The sequence below is a fragment of the Perca flavescens genome, chromosome 7 (assembly GCF_004354835.1).
Source record: "Perca flavescens isolate YP-PL-M2 chromosome 7, PFLA_1.0, whole genome shotgun sequence".
In the NCBI taxonomy this organism is placed as follows: Eukaryota; Metazoa; Chordata; class Actinopteri; order Perciformes; family Percidae; genus Perca; species Perca flavescens.
In genome coordinates, this window is record NC_041337.1 from 23,424,885 (window position 1) to 23,449,279 (window position 24,395).

The 24,395-nt window shown below is 42.3% G+C and overlaps 1 protein-coding gene across 1 annotated transcript in view; it reads left to right on the top strand.

Annotated features, from left to right (window-relative positions):
• Positions 1 to 739: 739 nt before the first annotated feature.
• The window catches only part of LOC114558545 (PR domain zinc finger protein 16-like), a 161,284-nt gene continuing 137,628 nt past the window's right edge, over positions 740 to 24,395 (top strand). The window contains exon 1 of the mRNA XM_028582606.1: positions 740 to 932. Coding sequence (XP_028438407.1) covers positions 896 to 932 — 37 coding nt within the window. The 5' untranslated portion in view covers positions 740 to 895. The remainder of the gene's footprint in view (positions 933 to 24,395) is intronic.

Consider the following 24,395-nt stretch of genomic DNA (forward strand, 5'->3'; position numbering starts at 1 on the left):
TTCTCCCCGGTACGGACTCTGCTGGTGGAGGCTCCATGCATGCGTCAAACAGCTGCTGGCCGCTGCTTGTCCTGAGGGCAACAAGGTTTACACACACACACACACACACACACACACACACACACACACACACACACACACACACACACACACACACACACACACACACACACACACACACAAGTCATAAAGTGCAACTCCAATCGAGTCTTGCACAGGTCTATTACGCTTGCATGTGCATTAATGAAGTTAAAAATAACCTCTGCAACTCGAGCACTTTTTGGCACAGCATCAGCTGTGTCAACAGCCTAAATACAAAGTTTCTGTAAATTCAGAAAGAAAAATTATGTTAACATTTTATGGCAAAAATATAAATATTCTGAAAAATTACAAAATAAAAAAAAAACATTAATAATAATAATAATAATAATAATAATTCAGGTTAATTTCAATAGTTATAATACGACCTTGACCTCACCATACCTCACTGTGTCCACCGCCGGTTGGAGAAAACCAAGTTGTCGCTGTTAAAGAGGTAAAAATCCAATGAGGTGCTGGCATGAATGGGATGGGTGGGGGGGGTGAGGAGGGGGACGAGGGTAAGGGGATGGCAATGGGGGAGGGAGGGTAGGTGAGATGGTGAGGAGAGAGCAGGAGGAGGAGGAAGAGGAGGAGGGGAAGAGATAAGTGATCTAAAGGGGAGACGATAGGACAAAAAAAAGTGATGATGATGAATACATTGGAAAGTTTTTTGGCCCCGGCGAGGGTGTCAGATTGAATGGCCTGTGCGCATGTGCGAAGGTGTCCAAACTGACAATGCTGGTGAGATGAAGATAGTGTTGTTGCTGCTTCTGGGCTCACGGAGGACGACGAGAGGAATCTACAAGCCGACAAGATGAGATCCAAGGCGAGGGCTAGAAAACTGGCCAAAAGTAGGTCTTCTTTTTTCTGCTTCTTATCGCTTTCAGCCGCCGGCTCCAAACTCGTGGCTGTGTATAGATGTCCATGTCCTTGTCATTTGTCATATCCTTAAGAGAGGAGGGGGCGACTCTTTGTCCAGAGTTAACTTTTCTGCTAGAAAATGTGTCCCGCTCCGGCTGCTCAGCCTCGTTTCTCTGCGTGCTGCGGTCTTGGCTTTGTTGGTTCTCGGTGTCAGAAAGTTTCATGTGTGATGAGAATCGCCGCCGGTGCTTTTCAGTTGATTAAACTCCTCTAAAGGCTCAGAGATAAACATCACCGTCCAAATCTGAGCTCGATCTTGTCATTTGCTCTGTTCGGGTGTCGGGAGGTTCAGCGGAGGCGCAGATACGTTTTCCCGAAAGTTACCAAGAAAGTTGTCGAAATGGATAGTAACTTCTTTTTTCTTTTCTTTTTTTAGAGAGAGAGAGCCGTTCCAAGTCTTGTGAAATAATATTCCCGGCTTTTGAAATAGTGGGCGCTGTGGCTCCGCTGCTCGCTGCTGCAGAGCTCCCAGCGAGCCGAGCGCACTCTTTCACTCTCCTACAAACGGAGACGACCACATGTGAATTTAGACAGAAAAAGCAATATTTTAATGCAGATTTTTTTTTCTTCCTTTTTTTCTTCTTTTTTTTTTTTGTCGATGCCGCCGAGAATATATCGCTCTACAGCAACTTTGTTTTGTCGCGGGGCCCTCGGACTGCAGCAGACTGGTTCCTCCTCCAGGGAATGCCAATCAATAATGCGCCTGGTGTAAGAAAGCGCCCATACCACTACTTAGTGGACTGCTGCTGCTCGCGTCACACGGAAAATTCATGTATTCAGTTTTGTGAACATGAGTACTTTGTTGTTGGAAATGGACCATGTTTATTGTTTGACATTTGTTTATTGTTGGTGGGTTGATTTATGAATCGCGTTTATTCACACCGTCTTTTTTTGTTTGTTTGGTGTGTTTATTCCTGCATGACTGCACGTTGTTTTCTACGGCTAATAATGTGGGTCAGTCTGCTATTTATCCACAGTTCATTTGAAAGACCATTGCATAACAAATAAACCATTTATCTAGGCCTGTTGCCATTTGCTTTTGTCTTAATATGTTTGTTATATTTTATCCATAGTGAGTTTTGACTGGTAGTTTTGTTAAAATTCAGAGCTAAAATTTGTCCGTGTATTTTTTTTTTAGAACAATTTTATTTAAAAAAAGAGAATTATTTTAAAATATTCCTGTTACTGTTTTTATGTTATGCTTGGTTGCATGTTTACAGGCCTTTAAAAACTGTGTAACTTTGCCAAAGCCATTTAACATGGACCTCGATCTTTATATCAGACATAATGCAGACTTAAAAAAACTATGTATTTATATATAATTACAATTTTACATTTCAGACCTTAAGTGAAATATATTTTATTGCACAGCTTTTGAAACGAAACAGAAACGTGTTTAGAAATGCTAATAACTATTACATCCGATAGGATTATTATTAAATGTTTAGTAAGGGGTTCAGCTAAAATGCATTCAGATAAAGGCTAAATAATACGAATAAAAAGAATAACCAACACAGTTTATGCAGTCGTGATTTTGTTATTATTTCTTTATTACTCTTGCATGCTCTGATTGGTGCACAGGGGTCAAGTTACCGTATAAGTTAAAAGACACAAAAAAAGGAACGAAAAGCTAAACGCTAATTGGGCTACTTTGTGAAAATACTTAAACATGTCGAGGAGCCTGCTTCTTGCCAGTAATTGCACTTGGTCTTGATCTCCAAACAGCCTTGATAGTCTGTTGATCCGGGTGCTAATGAACACAAATACCTGGCTTTGTAGCACTCTCACATCGGACCACTGGAACCCTCCGATCACACAGTGTTGCAGCGGTAGGCTACAAGAGGAACCGAGCACACATGGACAAATATCGTTTTGTTCTTAACATTCAAAACATGCAGGCCCACAACTTCTGAATGCGACGCGTGGGAGTATATTCCACCCTCCTTTTTCCCTTTTCCCTCCCTGCAGCTTAAGCAGAATCCTACTTTCCTGTAGGCCCAAAGCAATATTCACCAGCTGCTTTATCCTTTATTTTTAACCCTCGTGTATATTTTCCTCTCTCGGCAGATAGCACACATATTCTACACGTCAAAGGCCACCACTCTGCAGAAACTTGTGACTCCGCAGTCCCACATGTAGAATATGAATATATGAGTGTGTGTGTTTTCTTGATTAGTATGCAGTCGTTCTGCTTCGTTTAATGCTTTGGGGTCACAATTATGTGAGTGTTAGTGTGTTTGGATTATTACGTATTACGATATCGCCCTTACAGGTGGGGTTTAAAAAAGAATGTGTATATATATATATATATATATATATATATATATATATATATATATATATATATATATATATATATATATATATATATATATTAGCCTTAGCTTTGTTACCCACAGTTTAATATGTTTTTTATGATTTAACGTCTTATTCCGAGTTTAATTTAAGGCTACCTGTCGTATTGTTTTGGATTATATCGAATCTGATCTGCAACGCTCTCTCTGATATAGGCCTACAGTAGCCTAGTATGAATTGATTATTAAGAATTTAACATGTTGGGCTTAATATTTCCCTAGATGTTTGTTTTAAATAAAGAAGAAATCCTCCGACACATACGATCCCCACCACATCTCGTTATATCCAAGATATAGGCCTAGCGGCTTTGATAACGAGACCTCGTGTCACCGTAACAACTAGCCTATAAACCGATGCAGACAGTCTAGCAGAGAATACTGCACCAAAGTGACAATGAACTTGCTTTTTGCATCCGGTAGTTAATTTGCTCGCATTGAGTTAAAATTGGGTTTGGATCAATTCAAATTTCAAGTTGAGGGAGTTGATTTTTTTTTTTTTTTTTTTGCCAGGTATTTTTTTAGTGCACAGGTGAGACGAACACACACACACACACACACACACACACACACACACACACACACACACACAGGCACTGCTTTCTCGCTCTGTACTGCACGCCTACAGCCGCCCAATAACGTCTCACAGAAACCTCAAGGAATATAATTAAAATGGAAACATGTAGCAGCTCTGCACACAGTCGGAGAAAACGGAAGGAAGGTGTTGAATACACACTGATTCTGACTGCAACGTAGGCTACACACGTTATTGATTTAATTTTTTTTTTTTTAAACCTATTTCAATTACGCCGACCGTCTGCATTATCAAGCCAATAAAATTAAATGTAGCGCCACGTGGTTTTTTTTTTTAACCACCTGATTTATGGAATTTTTGCTTATTTTGCGCAAAATGTGACTCCTCTTTACCCACCACACTAAACAAATGCACACAGGTGCTGACAGTTATTCGTCTCTCTCTCTCTCTCTCTCTCTCTCTCTCTCTCTCTCTCTCTCTCTCTCTCTCTCTCTCTCTCTCTCTGTCTTTCTCTGTCCGGCCTTTATACTAATTGCCAGATATCCTATTGATCTCTGTGTTAAATGCCCCTTATTAGATGGACTGCCAGTTATGAACTTGGCCTGGCTCAACAGCTTCTGATGTTTTGACAGAAGTAATAAAACCCAACCCATAACACTTTAAAACCAACAATAGTAGCTATGTTGAACTTCTGGCTAAACGTTCAGGGTCCTGTGTGTATGCTCCCCACGTATTACCGCTATGCAGCTGTAATGTGTGTCAGATAGCACTCCTCCATGTTCACAGATTAGAGCCTGAACATAAAAATGATATGATCATCAAATGAAAAGGAAATATGATGTCAGTGTCAGGTAGGGACTGCAATTCATTGGCTGATTGATTTTTTTTTTTTTTATGTACATTTATGAAACTTTGGAGCATCAGTGAACAAATGAAGAAATAAATAGGAATCTGGTTGATGACTGTTATTTTGATAGTTTTAGAAGACCTTCCTCGTGGTGCTGTGTGATTTTGACAAGTTCAGTTTAATTTGTAATACTAATGCTGTTGCTAATTGATGAAGGCCAATGATAAGCCTACACTGCCTGTAGACATAAAGCCATTTATTTATTTTATTTTGAATGTCAGTAGTGTCGGACATAATGCAAAATGCAAATACCTGTGAGATCTTTTATTGCTGCAGACCTTTCCTAGCTAAAACACAGTGGGAAACCTGAGCCTCTTGTGGTTCCACAGAGCCCATTTGCATTCATATGTGATGACGTGAATGATCTTAGCAGCACTCGGAATCAGGCAACACCAGTTTTGCAGTTTTACATCTCTGTCTAAACGGACAGACTGTGACCACTATGGTAGTCACCGTCTTGTGAATCTGCGCACCTAAAAACTGAAGCCTTTCAGGGAATGTTAGATTTAAATTGTTTTGGTTCTGTACACTGTTCTTTTTATTCCTCAATTCTCAGAAATAATGTTCACCATCCAATCAGGAAGACTACCTGCTTTGTAAAATCAAGTTTTTGATTTAGAAGTGCTTAATTTGCTATTGGGGAGTTTTATTTTTTCTGAGCATTTGGACTGATTTTAGGACCATTCGTGTAAATTTTTTGAAGGATTGCAAAAATTGTGTAGCCTAACTAATTGCATCAGTCCACATTTGGCAAGGCCATATATGCTGCATAAGTATTTGATTATGGAAGTTTGTGGGATGTGAGTTCCTTATCCCAGTGTGCTGACATGTAGGATACAGTTTACTGTGTTTTGTGAGCACTGAGGCTCTTATTTTTTTTTTCCATATTTATTTCCAGGGCTGGTTCCTCATCTTTGTCCAGTGAAATACCTTTGCATTGTACATGTAAGCCAACTGTATTCACAGAACATATGATATCCTATGAAAAGAGTAACTTTTTCTGTAATAACCCCCAAAAGTGAAGGCATTTTTATTCGTAACACAGCCATAAATTTGCCCATGTCTAATTGTAACATATTAATTCATCGTAGGGGGAAGTTACTTTGGTTAAGGTTAGGATAAGGTTTTGGTCATGGTTACAGTTTAATGTCAAGCCACCGTCCTTGAGTGTAGCATATTGACAGCCACATTTCGGTAACATATGGTCCCACGTTTGATTCACATGATATGATACAAATAAAGATGCATTGCTTTTTGTTACCATATCTTCAAATTTGCTGTGAGAGCAAACTCCTGAAGAATGTTCTTTCCTATGAAGTAGTCTTATTACCCTCAAATGTGGAGGACAGTGTAGTCTGAAGTCTCAGTTCTACTTACTAGTGCTATTTGTTCTTCCATCTTCATCCAAATAAATAAAAACAAATATATGAACTGGTTACTCTATAAATTACCTGCACTCTAAAGATCTAAAGAGTGAATATAAATTTTTGGTAGCATAGTTCAAATGGGATATTACAATCCCGTGGTCTGTTTTTTACGACTGTACCACTGCCAACTTTCTAATGTTTTCTTTCACTATCAATGCGTCCCTCTCTTCATCCCTGGACACTTTGTGAGAAGGTGTTTTATCGCCAGGGAAATGCTTATATTGATATTCAGTCAGTTGCTGCTGTAAAATGTGCTGCTGTTTTAGCCAAGTATCCCTTGGCAAAGATATGTCTCTAATCAGGTCAAGTACAGGTGCCATGAAATATGAAAATAATTTTGAAATGTGGACATTGGAATGACTCTTCAATGAATCCCAGTGAGCTACAAAATACAGAAAAAAACCCAATACCTTTCTGTGATTATGAGGTTGTTATTCAACATTTAGCTGTTTCAGACATCCTAATTGTTTTGTTTTATTCAAGTGATATAATATTTGCCTCATATACATCTTTTGGCACTGTGATCACCCAATTAGTCTCAGATCACCCTCCATTGCAACACAAAAAGTCTTTGTTTATTCAGTTCTGGTTTTATCACTTCAGACGAAGATGTAATGTTGAAAGGGGGAACGGGGATGGCAACAAATTTAATATTTATGTGAATAATCTATATTCAGTATTGTGTTTGCTTCATTTAATAAATACTCTCATTCAAGATTGTTACAGTATCTCACTCTGCATGGCTTTGTTTTTTGGAATAAGCAGAATGTTGATGGTACAGTGACTCTTTAATGACAAACACACACACACACACACACACACACACACACACACACACACACCCAAACGTGGTGACAGATTTTTGGGCAATGATAGGATTTAACCCCAATCAATCACAAACTAGAAAGGTTGAGTGTAAATGTCATCCAAACAGCAGGAGCTGGCACTGTTGGCTGGCTAAATACGTGTGTGTGTGTGTGTGTGTGTGTGTGTGTGTGTGTGTGTGTGTGTGTGTGTGTGTGTGCGCGTGCGCACCATTTTGTACACTTGTTAGAGGTCCTGTCACTGTTCCGAGCTTTGACCTTGGTACAACGACGGGTGGGCACCTAGTACACCTGGACACAGGCCGAGACACACACACACACACACACACACACACACACACACACACACACACACACACACACACACACACACACACACACATTTTAGCCCCGTGCTTCCTGCCTGGTGTTGGCTAAGTCAAATTTTGAGTTGACATACAAATACCATTGCATTAAGCTCTTGCACATGGCTCTAAATCCCATTCATTCCAATGATACATTGACCTCACATTATCCATTTGGCAAATATGCCTCTTTCTGCATTGCACCATGACCTCATCCGCCATGTTTGTATAAAAACACAACAATCTCCTAATCATTTGGCAGTGGAGACTGTGGCATGCCTGAGAGAATTTGAAGATATATCCCCGATGTTTTCTTTTTGAGCAGCCCCCTGTTTTTTGTCTCTCCTCATGCGCTTCGTTTTCAGCCTGAAGATGGGGGCAGGGTCTTGTTAAAAATAGCCGAGCAGCATTCGAACAGCGGTATGTGTTGGCGAAAAGGGGGTTCAAAAAATGAAGAGCCATTACACTGCAGTTAAATGCATTTTGTCTTGACTTGTGGCTGCTTATCGAGTTACGCCCCACCACTGCTGGGCCATTTCGAGAAGATTCCATCCAGCGTCTCAGGGCTAAGAATACACCGCGACTGCTGGAGTCATCCCATTGGAAATACCTCATCCTTACTTCTTGAGTACGCTGATTAAAGCTAAATGATTATCTCTCTGTGTGTCTGGTGTGATTGTGCACCACCCGCTGTTAAACAGTGTGTTGTTTGCATAACAAGGGGCAAATGTGTCGAGTCCCTAATTAGTGTGTTTTCGCAGCCCTCATGATTCCCCCTTGCATTGTGATATCCCAGGGATTGCTCAGCATTGTGACTAGTCTTATCTGGGTCTAATCCCGATTTGTTTGGTATTAGCCCGCTTTCTCTCTCTTTCCTTTTATGCAGACATTTGTCCTCACCCTGCTCTTTTCCTTTCATCCAGTCCTAAACTTCCTGTCCTTTTATTGTCCATTCTTTCATTCACTCCATGTTTTCTGTTCTCTGTGCAGGAAGACTTTGTTTCTTGGTGTGAAGACAAAATGTCAATGTAAATTAACAGGAGCTGGGCTATAATTTAATATCTTCTAGTTATCAGAATTTTTCCACTGTGACATATTGTGAAGATCTTATAATCTTATAGTTTTTGCACATTTCTGTTGTCCAAATTAATTATTTAGAGGAAGTTGAGATAAAACATTAGCAAAAAAGTTTTTTTTTTTTTTTTTTTTTTTTAAACACATGCGCAGTTTAGTCTCATGTAATGCACTGAAATGGAAGACAGTTCATAGTTCACTTCACTTCAGTTTGATTGACAATTGCTATATCATGATAAATATCGATATTGTTATATATTACCGTACAGCTTTAAAATAAGCTAATACAGTCAGCTGGTGGGCTAAAGCCATCTTATCAAATACACAAAGAGTATTGGGGCAAGGTGACTCAAAGCCAACTCAAAGTGAAGCGTACAGTAGCCGAGTTTAAGCTACAAGTAACCACAGACCAGCGGAGTGGTGTAATGTGACACTTTCTTCAAATTCTCAGTGAATAGCACTGAACAAACTACTTGTTTTACTCAAAAGTTTTCTTCTTCTTATTCTTCTGTGTTTCACAAATTATAGCTCCTCTCTAGACACCCCCCAGTGTGTGTGTGTGTATGTGTATGGACACACACACACACACACACACACACACACACACACACACACACACACACACACCCTCCAGACCAAGTCCCAATCTGCAGCTGCTGATGATGGCTCATCCTGTCCAGATATGATAAGCAGACAAACTGCTCTGTCCCCTGGGCTGTTTGTCTGTCTCAGAAACAGACAGTGGTGTGTAGTGGCAGTGTGGCTCTAAACTCCCTCTGCCTGCTAACCCCTTTCATCAGGCCGCCAGTTCAAAGCCTTGGCTCCATCTTCACTTCGATCTCTCTCACTCCTCCCTCCCTCCCCCTTACCGTCTTTCTCACTGTGTTTCATCATTACCACAAAGATGGGCACGCAGTGTCTCATTAAAGCGGATTAGAGACATCTCCTCGTCTCACAGGGGCCGAGCGGGACATTTCTCCTCTCTAGTCACCCCCCACCCACCCTTTTTCTCTCAGAGATCAGGTTCTTTGATTTGGCCAGATAAAGACCTCTTTCATGTTGGTGGGGACGGTTAGCGATTACACTGTCAGACCCATCGTTTTGGTGAGTTTGACAAATTTGCCGCGCTGGGTGGGGCGGCTGTGGGGATTGTACTATAGGGGGTGGGTTTACAAGGAGATTCACCGTAATTGAGCTGTCATTATCCAGTGACCCTGCCAGGCGCTAGTACATAGGACTCACCAGTTCTCTATTTGTTTATTACTTGGCTAACTTTCTTTGTGAGTATGATGAATAAAAAGAGAAAGAGGGAGGGGGGCGGGGTACTGCTCCCAAGATGGATGCCTCTGCTTATTTGACCACCTCTCTTGAGTGCTGCTGTCCATGAAAATTGGCTCTACTACATCACTGCTGCAAGTTTCTTTTCTCACCCAGCTCCTCCCTGGTGCAACACAATTAGGCCCATATCACCGGCTGCCATTTATTTTCATACAAAATGAAAACTGGTGGCATGTTGATTACTGAACTCCCCGGAGACAAAGGGGCCACTATTGGTGTGGTTTAATTTCATTAAGTAGAGTGTGGCGCACAGAATAAATATATTAAGAGCTCCCTCTCATTGCAGGACCTCAATTTACCTCAACCACTCTGTATGCTAAACAAATCCTTAGATGTTACAGTTGTGGAATTGGAACAAATCTCCTGAAATGATGCACATTTCCATGATGTTAATACATTTGTTCTCTGGTGTTTCTTGTTTTCTGACATGATTTTTCTTGTTTGCTCTGTTAGTCTGAGTACAGTACCTGTTGTTGAAAAATAAATACATGTTCTCAAAATGTACTTCTCATTAATCAGATGATGCTGAAAGGGCTCAAATTCATCATGTTCAGGTATCTTTTGACAGATATGTACTTTGCTCAAATAGATGTACAACCATTCTACTGACTACGGGCTGTGTATTTGAGATGTGGGTTAGAAAGATGTTGTCTGGAGTGAGTGAGGGAGAGGGAAGTCTTTTCCTGGCAGGATAGTGTGACTGGGTTAGCCCAGAGATTTTGATGAAGGAAGTTAAGAGCCCTGCTCGTTAACCCTGGAGTCAGATTGGTTGAAGCGATGAGTAGTGCAGAATGTGTGTGTGTGAAAGTTCATGTGTGTGTGTGTGTGTGTGTGTGTGTGTGTGTGTGTGTGTGCGCACTTGTTTGTGTGTGTGTGTGTGTGTGTGTGTGTGTGTGTGTGTGTGTGTGTGTGTGTGTGTGTGTGTGTAGGTGTTGGAGGGGTCTTGGCTAAAACATTTCAAGATGGCCCATTAGCCGGCTCAGGCCTGTCCCCTCCCGACACTAGGATTCCTCTGTGCTGACCCCCTCTCCTCCAGCCCTCCACCTCTCAGCCCCTCTGTCCCAGAGGCCCCCAGCCTCATCCTGCCAAGTGTACGGTTCCAAAGTAACGATGAAGCTGCCTGCGTGTGAAAATATTGAATTGCAAAAACATCCCTGGGTGAGAGGGTGTGTGAATGGAGCTTTCAGCGCCGGGCCCGACCCTGGCCCTGCGCTACTGACTGACGGACAACAAATGGCATTTTGTGTCCAGAGAGAGGGGACAGAGGGGAAAGAGAAAAGAAAAGGAGAGACACAGAGAAACTGGGGGTGGTGGGGGGGGGGGGCCTGAGGTTTTTCAGGCCTCTTCAGTCTGGGGCCCTATATGCAGGTCTGAAATGCCTTATCACATGCCCTGTCTGACCTTTGGCCCCCACTCAGCTAAGGCTGTCAGGCTGCACTCCAACAGGGAGCACAAAGCCTCACAGCCTCAAAGGCCACCATTCACCCCCCCTGTGCAGCCTTGCTCCAAAGGTAATAGGTAAAAGTAATGTCAGTGACCTCCACTTTCCCTCACGCTACAGGAGGGCAAAACTCTTAAGATTCCCTGATAATGTCAGAGGTAGAGGGTGGCCATTTTGGCTCCTTATCCACTGCCTCTACTTAACTCCCATGAGATGATTAGTAAAGCAAACTGAACCACCTCTTTTGTGGCAGAACCATTCTTTTGGTTAAAGAGACATTTTATATTTTCATGCCTCCAAAATTGATGGGAACTGAGATGGAAAATGATTGAAATGTTAAAAAACAACATGGTTTTGTTTTCAGTTGCTATGCACTGGGAATATAGTTGTGTAACTCAGCTGAGGAGAGAGAGTTTGTGTGTGTGTGTGTGTGTGTGTGTGTGTGTGTGTGTGGGACATTAGTGAATTTCTGATGTCTCAGCGGACTGACTGGGTCACAGTATGACCGTAACCTCCTGTCTCGCTTTGCAACCCACACACTGGCATCTCTCTCTGTGTCTCTCTCCTGACCAGTCCTAGGATTCTTTCTTCCCTTCTCTTTTTCTCTTTTTCCCCTCCTTCTCTGGAACACTGGAGTTTCTCTCTCTCTCTCTCCGGTCTCCTTTGAAAAGTTGCGGCGTCTTTGTCCGGCCTGATAAAGGATGCCATAGTTCCCCTTTTCCCCTTCTTTGTGGCCCGGGGCTGGCGGCTCCTGTAGAAGTGCAAATGGTATCCTCTCGGAGGGGCTATCCCCGCGGGCCCTGGAGGGCCCTCTCTCTCCTCCAGGCTTGGCTAATTACCACCCTGCTCCCCCCTCACAGCCCCCACCAGCTCCCTGGTCCCTGGAACTATGGACGGCACATTCCCACAACCAGCACCTGGCCTTCTTTTCTCCTGGCCTGCTTTGATGGCTGACACCCCAGCCTAGCCCTCCCTCCTTCCTCATCCTCTTCTTCTCTCCACCCCACTACCTCATCTCTCTCTCTCTCTCTCTCTCTCCCTCCCTTTAACTTCTCCCTCTCTCACATCTCTCTCTCACTGACTCTCATTACTAGAGGTTTTAAATTGCTTTCTGACCCTGACAAACTGCTCTTGTTGAAAAGGGAGATGTTGAAGAGGGAGGGCAGCGGATGTGAGCAAGAAATGGAAGAGATGAGGGAGGCGGTAGAAAGTTGTAATGTATGTATCTTAGGGTTGGGACAAAATATCGTTGCGCCGATAGTATATCATTGTCCTTTGTGCGATACACGAATCGATACGCTAGCGCCAAATGTCGATATTTTCATTAATAAAACAAGGCGTTCTAAATAGATTTCCCTGCTCCCAGCATCGCTACTTCATGGCTCCTCGAGGTGGTGCTCAACACATGAAATGAGGGAAACTCGAATATAAGTTAACTAGCTGAAGAGGAATAGGTTTTCAACGGGATGGTGGACAGCAGTTTGAGGAAAATAACCGATGCCCCAGCCATTTTTAAGTCCAACGACTGGACCCATAGCTGGCTTATAGTTCTGTAATTTTATTTTACAGACTGAAAAACTTGTGCTGCAGAATGTCTGTTTTCTAACCGATTGTACTTGAATAAACTAGTCAATAAAGATAGAAAACCTTTTCAATCCAATCCTCAGCCTAAATTTAACTACGTGTTTGACATGTTGCTAATACAGGAACAAAAAGGTGGTTTTCTCTCATCTTGGAATATATAAAAAAAAATGTCTTCATGTATATGGTTGGTATATCATACAGAGTTAAAGAGGGACAAAAAAAACTTGACCAGTGGTTGATACAGATGAAGTTGATTTTGAATGATCACACACACACACACACACACACACACACACACACACACACAAACAAATATCTAATTTAGTTGCATATTTGTGTTATACTAGCCGTAGGCCTAATCAATAACTTGCCCCAGTGGATTTGACCAATTCATAGCTTGCCTTTGTGCAGTCTAGCGATCCCAGCGAGGGCGTTTGGACGGCTTTCTGAGGAAAACAAATAGCTCTATTACAAGCTTGTGCTCTGTGATGCTCAGTGTCCCAAAGGCAAAGAGCACGGCCTGTATTAATTATATGTTCTCCACAAGGAAAAAGAGAGGTTTTCATCATAACACAGGTTCACCTGGCAGAGTCTAGAAAGAAGAGGGGTGCATTAACTTACATATGAAAATGAGCATTTAGGAAGGATATTGTTTGATTATCATGTTTAGATATTGGCAATTTAATAAATTGGATCCGTATATGATAACAGCAAAGCAGTAGTTGCATGTCCAGTGTTGACTCCAACACAACGCAGACAGAAGCAGTGGGTGGGTCTGTGAGCTGCACACACCCAGACCAGTTACACTAGTGTATCAGAGTTTGGCTTTGGTTTGGAAGACTGGGAGTAGCTCACTTAGTATACAATCAACATTAATGCTGCCAGGATTTTTAATTAGATGGTCAATGTCTCAGCGAGCGCAGGAAATGCTACGACTGACTTTTAATCTTTTAACTGTGTCTAGATGTAAAAAAAAAAAAAAAAACATTTGTTTAGATCCCATCAAAACTAAATGTGATTACATTTAAGGAATTTGTGATGATCACTGTGTCCAACTAACGGCTATTGCGGCTGTCCTTGTTAGTTTCATAAAGCATCACCGATTTAATCCTACGTTCTTTCAATGACAATTACATCTTGTCTCAAACATCGTCTGCCATCCAGTCTGGACATCCTAAGTATCTCTCTGTTGCTGCGTTTTCCCAGCCACAGCTGCCCTTTCCTGTACAGTTCACACATCATCACCTATAGGACTCGAATGATGTCATGAACTGTTCTGCTTCCTTCTTGTCGGTCTTAACCATAACGAGCATCGACTGGCTGTTACGTCTAAGTTGGATCATCAACGCATCAAAGTGAAAGTCCACTCTCGATATCAATTTGTGATATTTGATGCATTCGATGGGTTAATTTAATAGAGAATGTGCAGGAGTTTGCTCCACTGAAATTAGTCTTTACTGTTAAAGAGAAGCATTAGTCTTCAGTCACACTTCTGATTTGGTATTGGAGGTACTGCCAGTGGCAAAATTGAAATCTTCTTTCACACTATGTTGGATTTCTCTCTGTCGATGAGCAAAATGGTGACTTTACAAGTGCAGCCGAAGGAGGCATTTACCATTCATGTTTTTAAAAGTCACTTGATGGTCTCTTAATCCTGAGGTGGTACATTTAGACTTCCTATACTGTAGTCTGATGTCTCCCTCCCTCTCCACCTCTCTCCTCATCAAGACTAGCCACATCCTCTCTTTCGAGTACAGAAAAGGAAAGAGGAAGAAGTTTCTGAATTGGGTTTTCATGAGCGGTTGAAACGGCCACGTCTGTGGTTTTTGTCTGTACGTGCTGACCGTTCAGCTCAAAGTTCCTGAGGTTTTCGAGACATGTCAATTTAGCTCGTTTAATTGGGAAGATGTTATTCCGAACACATGTTTTCACTCTGAGACCTGCATGTTGGTCAAATTGGTGGTGGTGGTGGTGGTGGGGGCTGAAGACATGCAGCTTGGTGTTGCTGTTATTTCTTTGTTTTAGCGCCACGTTGGCTTTGCAAATGTGTTGTTTTTCTTCATTTCCCTGAATGCAGTAAAAGCTCACTTAGATACACACACACACACACACACACACACACACACACACACACACACACACACACACATGCACTGACAGAGGCATCTTGTTTTTCAACGGCACTGAAGAGCACTAAGTGTTTAAGAATGGCATGGCGAAGCAGCGACAAAGCAAACAAAAGAGGGAAGGTGGGTGAGAATGCTGCTGGCCTCGGCTCAATTTTAAAACGTTATTTTTATATTTTTTTTTATATACCCAATCTCCTTTTTATTTTGCATGACATAGACAATTTGCTCTTCTAAGACTTGTGAAGTAGAGCCCAGTGTTTTGGGGTTATTTTTGTTTGTAACAAGAGTTGGCTTGTTTTTCTTTTTCTTTACATTCTGCTGATATTTTATAGTTCTACAGAATGAGACTTTATCTTTCACTGTGAGGCAAATAGAGATGTTCTACATAAAACAAACCTATGTATATTATCAAGATAAAAGGACAAATGTTACAGATCCCCAGGTTTACACTTTTCCTCTGATTTAAATATATATATATATATATATATATATATATATATATATATATATATATATATATATATATATATATATATGTATATGTAGACACATGAATCTGTTACTTACATATATATATATATATATATATATATATATATATATATATATATATATATATATATATAAGGAACAGATTCATGTGTCTGTCTGTGTCTCTCTCTCTCTCTGCTTCTCCCTGTTCATCCGCACCGCTCTCTCCCTTTTTAATTAAAACTAGGTGTGAGGTTCGCTGTCCTGTCTTTTGACACCTCGCTATTTATCTGTCGGACGCAGGCTCAGGGCAGGACCCACGGAAAAGAAGGGCAGATTTTTGTTTTTAGAGAACTGCAGGGAACTTTGATGCCAAGTTCCTCTGCGGCAAAAGGCAAGGCCCCGACCCAGCACATCTGAGAGTACTTTGGTGAAATAACAGCAAATGTTTGTCTTGTATTGTATGGCACGCTGCTGGAGGAGCGCTAAAGCCCCTTCTTCCAGCGCCTAAAGCACCTCTTAATAAAATAGTCAAGAATAACTCCTTCACCTTAATCTTCCCCTCCGATTACTGCACTCAGGGCGGGAAATTAGCAGCAGGCCCATGCACTTCCCTCTTTCTTTGACACGGTTACATCTTTAATTGCAAGGGCCTCCTTCTCACTCTGATGCTCTTCTTCTCTGCCCATCACCATATCCCTCCCTTGCTGCTTACATTTTAGTTTCCTATCTATCCCTCATCTCTCTGTGTGGTGAGCCAGATGAACTCTCCGTGGCAGGGGGGAACGGCATTTTATTGGGTCAGTATTAGAAGCAACATGTGGCTAATGGGTGGCTGCATTTTCCATGGTCTGGTCCTCATCAGTGAGGAGAAGGGGCCTAAACAACTAAACATGGCCGTTGACAATTGATACGAGCCCTTTTAAGTGGATCTGCTTGGTTGACGAGGGGGTGGGGCGGGGCGTGTGAGAGTCTGTGTGACCGAACACACGCACAGTGTGTGTGCACGTTTGCCTTTGCATGTTTATTAGGACGCTAACAGGCGCACACTCACGCACGCACACCAGCACAATATCCTTTTGGGGAGCATATATACAAGAATGTGTGTGTCTGTGTGTGTTTGTCCCCTGTGTCCAGGAGTGTAACCCACACCTGGAGTACGGTAGCGGCGGTAGCTTTGAGCGCGGTTCGTCCCGCCGTCTGATCCTCGTAACCAGAACTCTCCTTTACTGCTTCCTGTCCGCTTGGCCCACCTTCCCCCTTGCCTGCCTGCCATCTGGGACACACACACACACACACACACACACACACACAGAGTTAGGACAGGGGTCCTCATGCTCTAACCTGTGTCTTTCACGTACGACTGCACCTTTGAAACCAATATCACACAGAGGAGAAGCGATAAATGGACTCCACCATCTATGTTCTCAACTTCTCTCCCTTTTCTTTTCTTCTGACAAAGTTTTTTTTTTTCCTCTCAAGGCACTATTTCTAACAATAACATATTTATTCAGAGAGTAGAGCAGAGTCGAACAGTTTACATCATGCTCTTGTATGGGCAATTTCAAAATAATCCTTTTTAAACAGGTTTGAAATCTGATACAAACTTAAATGTCTAGTTATTTGGGGTGGGAAATTATGCAGGTAAAATATAGCAACCAAAGATAAATACAGATCTCTCAACTTTCACTTTGATTCTGTTTACAAGGACTTTGAATTTCTGTAGTCTTTTGAGTCAATATCATACTAGGATGATTGTTGAAATGTTTGCACTTTTATCTTTGCCATCCTGTTAAGGTTTGGGTGCATCAGCATTCATATTGCATCTATCATATTCCTCAGGAGCCTGAGATCAGCCTGACCTCCTTTTGCAAAGTGGAAAGATCAAAGTTAAGTTAATTAGGCCTTTTTCTTCTTAAAATTGACTTTTGTAATACTGTTTTCACAAGTAACAACAGTACTCCAGATCAGAAATTGTTTAGAGAGAGTAGAGCGTGTGCACATATACAGAGGTTCATGCCTCGATGCAGAAGGTCCAGGGTTTGAGTCCGACCTGGGACGATTTCCTGCATGTCTTCCTCCTCTCTTTCACTGCTTTCCTATCATTAAAGACGGAAATGCCCAAAAAAATAATCTTTAAAAATGATTATTAGTAGGAAGTAGTAGTGTTAGTATGACTAAAACTTTAATTCTATGTTATACTAGCATCAAAGCCTTGTAGTACCCTTGGTGTGTATCTAAATGACTTACCTGTTTAGATGGCGTTTCTGAGCAGGGGGCACTGGGTTTTCAGTAACAGGGGTTCTGGTTGACACTTTGATCACTTCCTCCGCTCTTCATACCTTCATTGTGTTCAAGATCAGATCACATAACACACGCACACACCACAGGTGGAAGGGCCAGTGTCAGGTGCAGCGGGGGACAATGCAGGGATGCGTAGTTGTCAGTTGTCCCTGACAACTGTGTCAGGGACAGCGGCAGCGCGCTCCTCAAAGCTGCTCCTCTCCTCTTTCATCACCTATAGTCACAGAGTGTGTGAGGAACATCGCTGGCCAAAGAAATCTACAGTGCCTGAACCAAAGTGGCAGTTTTGACACTGGTGATTCCATTTACTTGAGATACATTGCTTAATAAATTTGCCAGTTAATCAATGACTACATGTATTGTTTCCATATGGGTGTCACTTTGCTTTCAGAAATACCAGACAAAGTTGTATTGGAATTTGACGAAACCTACTGAATTGACAGTTATTCAATATGTTTCTCAGTTATTTGCCTGAGCACCTGTTGGTATACAGGTATGCAAAGAAGGCTTTTTATTAAGAGCTTTTAAGCCATTTTACTTTTGCAGTCCTGACCTAACCAACATTTCTGTGCTCATTAAGGCCCAAACACAAAGAAGGCGAGATAATAAAATGACTAAGATAGAGTGTTGACAGCTGCCGTGAATTATAAATATATTTTGAATGGAATTCAGAACTTAATGATGGTACTGATAAAGATTTGATCGAAAGTCATCAGTGTTAGAATTGTCTCTTGGTTAAACCCGCTGGCGTAAAGAACCTGAAAACTGATTTATGTGCCTGCAGAGATGGTGGATTTACTCGATGAAAGTGGATAAATAGAATAGTTTTTACAGGTTGCTCATGAGGCGATGAGGGAAAAAGCAGAGTGGGAAGGAACGGAAAAAAAGACAACGTATTTATTTTCAGTGCCGCAGGTGCCCAATCACAGCTTATTGGTTTTTTTGGATGACTCTTTTACTCTAAAGAGGGCAATTTATGTCCCTCTCTCGTCTCTCTCCAGAGGCGAGGGCTGAAGTGGCTCGCTTATTTTAGCAGGGTCTCGTGGTCTTGACTTGTGGTGACATATTAATTGAGCGGTTCCTCTAAAGAAAAGAAAGGCCAGTGTCACGATTGGTTCGATGTTGTTTGTAGAAAATTGGTTTTGTTTGGCTGGAAAGCTCTGGAAAGGTGTTTATTTACACATCAGAATGTTTCAAATGGCAACTGGCTCTCTCCCGCTTTCTGAATGTGTGTTTGTGTGTCGCGGTGTGCATGTCTGGATGCATATATGCTGTGTTTGCTCACTTATGTGCTATGCTTACATGCCAGCTGTGTAGAGCATGTTTGCATGTGAGAGATAAAGACCGGAGGAGAGACAGATGAGAGGAGGTGAGCACAACCGTTTCATCATGTCACCTGCCTCTTGAATTTCCACATAGCTGGTTGTCCTTGCTGTCCTCTTCATCCATTATTGACCACAGTCGTTCACACCAGCCTCTAGACGTTGTTACAATGCCTGTGTGTACAATCAAACCACTGGTGTGTGTGTGTGTGTGTGTGTGTGTGTGTGTGTGTGTGTGTGTGACCACAGAATATAAACTGTCCTCGGGATAATTTACAGGTTTGTAACTATTTTCCTCAGCACTGGTGTGAAGTTGAATGCTGGGTCCTACGACACACACACACACACACACACACACACACACACACACACACAAACACACACACACCTAGAAATATGTAGACTGTACCTTTTGTAGTTTATTTTCTGCAGAAGCTTAGCAGTTCAGCACAGCTGATGAGTGAGGGGAAGTAACTGCTCAGCCACCTATGTGAACATGGTTACCAAGACAACAATTGTTTTATTGTAGCTGGCATTTCTGTGAAGGGAACCATTAAAATGACAACATGAGGCCTCAACAAATTAGCCAGTTGGAAAGTTGGAAAAATGACACATTTGTTCTGTATTTGTTCTAGAGAGAGAATACCTTGTTTTGGGAAAAGGCAAATCCGAGTTTGCTTTCCACCTTTATTTTCCATCTTCTGTGATTTGAAATGTTATTTTTAAGAGGCATCATGGGATACGTAAGACAAAGTAAATTGTGGTGTATTTTACAACAGAGGATTGTGTGAGTTTGTTTTGCATTGACCTAATAGCTGTCTGGAGTAAAGATAATATTGATCTATAATTTGGACACTGCAATATGGGCTTGACTCAAATAAAATAAGAAAGTATAAAAACACAGAAACAGACATGCACACATAGGCACATACATGCACAGTCATGCTGTGCCCCGTGTGCGCACTTTCTAAACTAAAGCAGGCAGCTAAATGATCTAGATGTATTAACTGTTTTTTTTTATGAAGTGAGACTGATATCTCTCTCTCTCTCTCTCTCTCTCTCTCTCTCTCTCTCTCTCTCTCTCTCTCTCTCTCTCTCTGCTCAACTGAAGTATCAATAATAAGATTTATCTGTCTTCCCCCGCAGCCTTGATTCAATTATCTCCATCTCTCTCCCTCTCTCTCTTCCTCTGGCTCCCTCCCTATTTGCCCCTCCACTGTGGATCCGTTTCCAATTGAAGGCAGGTCATGCTTTGTGTTTCTATTTGTCATGACAGGGTTCCTTAACGAGTGGAGGCTCCCTTCCACCACGGCTTAATCTGATCTGGAAAGAAGGGAGGGAGTGAGGGATGAGGAGAGGAGAGGGGGTGGGGGGGTAACCAGGTAAAAGTGGGGTCACAAGTAATTTACCTTCAACTCCTTATTGTCTGCATTTCCCCTTTTTTAGGAAAATTAGATTTGTGTGATTCCTCCTCCTCCCCCCCTCCAAACGTGTGTTTTGTGTCCAATCTGAAGCCTTTGAAGTTTGAAGGGTCCCTTGCCCCTCCACACCCCCACCTCAGCCAACCCTCCCACCCCCACCCCAACGCCAATACCCCCACCTTATCTGGCCTCCACCTACTTCCAGACATACCTCATTACCTGAGGCAGTATTGAAAGAAAGAGTGGCGGCTAATCAAATTGACTCTGCAGGTTTTCTGCCATCAGAGGAAGTGCCGGCCATTGAGGGGTCACTGGTTTAATGTTAGGCTTCAGAAAAACGTCATGAAGTGGAAAAGAAATCTGTGAAATAATCTCGAGAAAAACCAACTGCAGCCTTTCAGTTTCAAGTGGTGTTCAGGCTACATATCATGTTGTAAAGAACACACCACACTAGTCGACTTGTTCCCAGCCACTTGATTTAATGCCAGGTAAAAAAGCCCAAAATGTCTTTTACACTTGGCTAAGTAAGATAAATTGCCATATCGAGAAACAGTGTGATAAAAGCTGACGGAAACATATTTTACAAACACACCTTGTATACGTTGTGGTACCTCTGAGTCTTCTACTGTAGATAAAGCATTATCACCTTGCTGCCACTGACCGTTACATGCCGCCACTCCACCAGAAAGCCCAAAAAGAAATAAAATACAACATCAATTAAATTATGCGATTCATTGGAGAGCACTGGAGCATAGTTAATTATGTAATCTTACATCTTTTTAAATATGCTTGTACAAAGGTTGTTTTTCAAAGCACAATTTTACATTTTTATTTATTACATTGACTTAAAACTTCTCTTAAACTCTGAAACTGCTGGTTCTTTGAGTTAAACTCTGAGGCATCCCATCAAAACACCCAAAGGGAGAGCGGGTAAGGTACAGAGTAAATTCTGAGAGACAGGGTTGAGTCTGTTTACAATTGGCAGGTCTGGAGTGTGAACATCTTGAGGTGAGCCTCTGGCTAATTTCACAGAAGCTGTGAATGAAGTCTTTCTTATGACCTGCCCTATGCAAATGGCTGCATGCATACACACACATGCAGTGAAGTGCGCACATGCACAATGCGCCTCCTCCCTCAGAAAAACACACACTTGCATTTACGCACACATCACTTGTTAGCGCACATGAGGGATGAGGCAGGGCAGCACAGCTGTTGAAGCAGCCAAAGGCATTAGCTGGTACAGTTCAGCAGCTTTGCACTGGCCCAATGTGTGTTGAGGCAGGGGGTGGTGGTGGGGGGGGGGGGGGCTTGTTTTTAGGCTTGCTGGCCATTTGCAATGCTCTTGGGTTTCCACAGGGAACACAAGGCATGTGATAGATACCAAGCATATGTCCTATTGCTCAGCACCGGATGGGAATCACACAGTTTTTAAGTTAATCAGAAGGAGGCAGGATGCATATTTCTGTTGGGTGGATTACATGCTGAGGAAAAATCCCTGGCCTGAGCTCTTGCTAGACACTGTAAGGAAAAATCTGTGACAAATGAGTTACCATGTGCAGCTTTCTCTGTCTGTTTAGCTGACAGTTTTGTTCAGAGTGTGCTGCTGTCAAAGAATAAGCAGATAGAATTTGAGCTCAACAGGACACGTGGATCCTTGTAGGAGTCAAAGGTGACTTTTAACTTAATATGGGATACTTTCCACAACCACAGGACCACCCTGATGCCACATTTTAACACAGTGATGTCTACTGTACGGTATTTCTATACCGGAATAATACGGCTTCTGTTGAACATGATCCACATCAGTGTCCTGGATGGAGTCTTTGTGTGGCAGCCATCAACAGCCTCATCTACAATGGCTGTTTGACACACACACACACACACACACACACACACACACACACACACACACACACACACACACACACACACACACACACACACACAACTATTGGCATGTTTATGATCTGTGCTTGTGATGGCTGTAAATTCATGAATTGTTCCCTTCCACGGCCTAGCCGTAAAAGTTGGCCAGTTTGGAGAGTTTCTAAAAGAAACATCAATCAATTTTTTTTTTTTAACATCGTATTATTGAACCGACCATTCTCATCTCACATATCACCAGTTGTATCCGTTTTTACTCTCTATTTTCTGACAGACAATTGCAACTGAAAAGAGGAAAACATCCCTCAGTTTTATTTGTCATGAATACAGATGTGTTTCCTCTCTGTGGTTGCGATGATCATGGTATGTGTGTATGTGTGTGTGTGTGTGTGTGTGATAGCTCTTTTGATCTTTCTACAGTGTGTATGAACTTGCCTGCCATTCTGTGGCTCTTCCTTTGAGGCTGCAAACACACTGGATTAGGACTCGAAATTGTCATGGAGGCCCTAAAGTGGTGTATATACTGTATTTGTGTGTGTGTGTGTGGGGGGGAGTGAGCGATAGAAAGCATCAACATGTTATATTGTGTGTGTGTGTGTGTGCGTGGGTGTGTGTGTGTGTGTGTGTTTTGGCAACGGGCACCAGAAAGACATGTCATCTTCGTTGAGCGTCCTCTGGCTTTGGCTCCGTGTTGACCTCTCACCCAAATGAAACTTCCACAGTTCTCTCCCTCTGCTCTCCTCCCTCAACCTCTCTCCGCTGCCCACTGCCAGGCACTTTTGTTTTCACATGGCCGACTTCTCAGGGAACACACTCATATTTGTGGCTTTCGGGGTTGGCAGCAGAGTGTGCTATGCCTGTCAAAGTTTTTTCACTCCGACTTACCCCAGCACCCAAATTGAACTGTTCAGTCATTTCCTGTCATCCCCCCCTCAACCACCTCCCTTTCCCATATTTGCCAATAAATGTCAAATTTCATTGTTGAGTCTGCCAGGGCAAAACATCATGTCCTGTAGTACATCTTTTCCTCTGCATAGTAGTCGCCCATGCTGAATGTATAAAGAAAGTTACCCTCCAAAAACATGATCACTGAAAACCCCTCGAATCCAGATAAGAAATTAACGGACGGCTCATGAAGCTTTTGACTCCTGAGGAATACATTTGTTTAAATGACCTACAGAGCAAAAGCAAAACATTTTGGTCTTATTGAGTACCTGCAAAACCGTTCGCATGAACGCATGGTTAGAAGGATCCTTCACATATAGGCCTGTGCTCATCCAAAGAATATCCCTGAATGTAAGAGAGAAAGAGACATGCAGAAAGAAAGGGAGAGAGCACGATGGTTATCTGAAGTGAGGTCAGAAATGAAACATGTCATAGCAAATTAGAGCCATGTTGTTTGAATTACTCCGGCCTGCTTCTTAAAGAACAGTCTGCCCGTGGAAAAAAAAAAAAAGTGGGCAGAGAGCGTGTATTGAGTAAGAAAAGAGAGCGGCAGGCAGAGGGAGAAATGGGAAAACAAAAGACACGAGAGGTAATTTACAGTGGGAGCAAAAGAGATAAAGACATAGGAAGATATGAAAAGAAAGAATAACAGTGCAAGTTAGCAAGAGAGAAAACAGAGGGAAGGAGAGAGAGGCTTGACAGAAAAAAAATAATGTTTTCTCTGGAACAAATAATGTGACTCGGGCTGAGTCATTGGCCTGCCGAGGAATGATGATGATGATGATGATGAGAAGAAACCTTGGACGCATTCCTGCTTCGAGCTAAGTTTGGGGCATCATTTACCAGACTACTGGAGAGGGGCCCCTGTGTATGTGTGTGTATGTGCAATAATAACCACATTCTCTAAGCATCTTCGGCCACTGGGGCCTGTTTTTATAGCTGGGAACAGGGATGGGCCAACACTCGTTAGGAAGACTATTTCGGAAGATGGGAGGGAGAAAAAAAACTGGAGGGCTTGAGGGGAGAAGGATGACCAGAAGGGGGTGTGCAGAGGGACAGGGAGCGCGCAGGCTCACACACTGGCCGATTGCG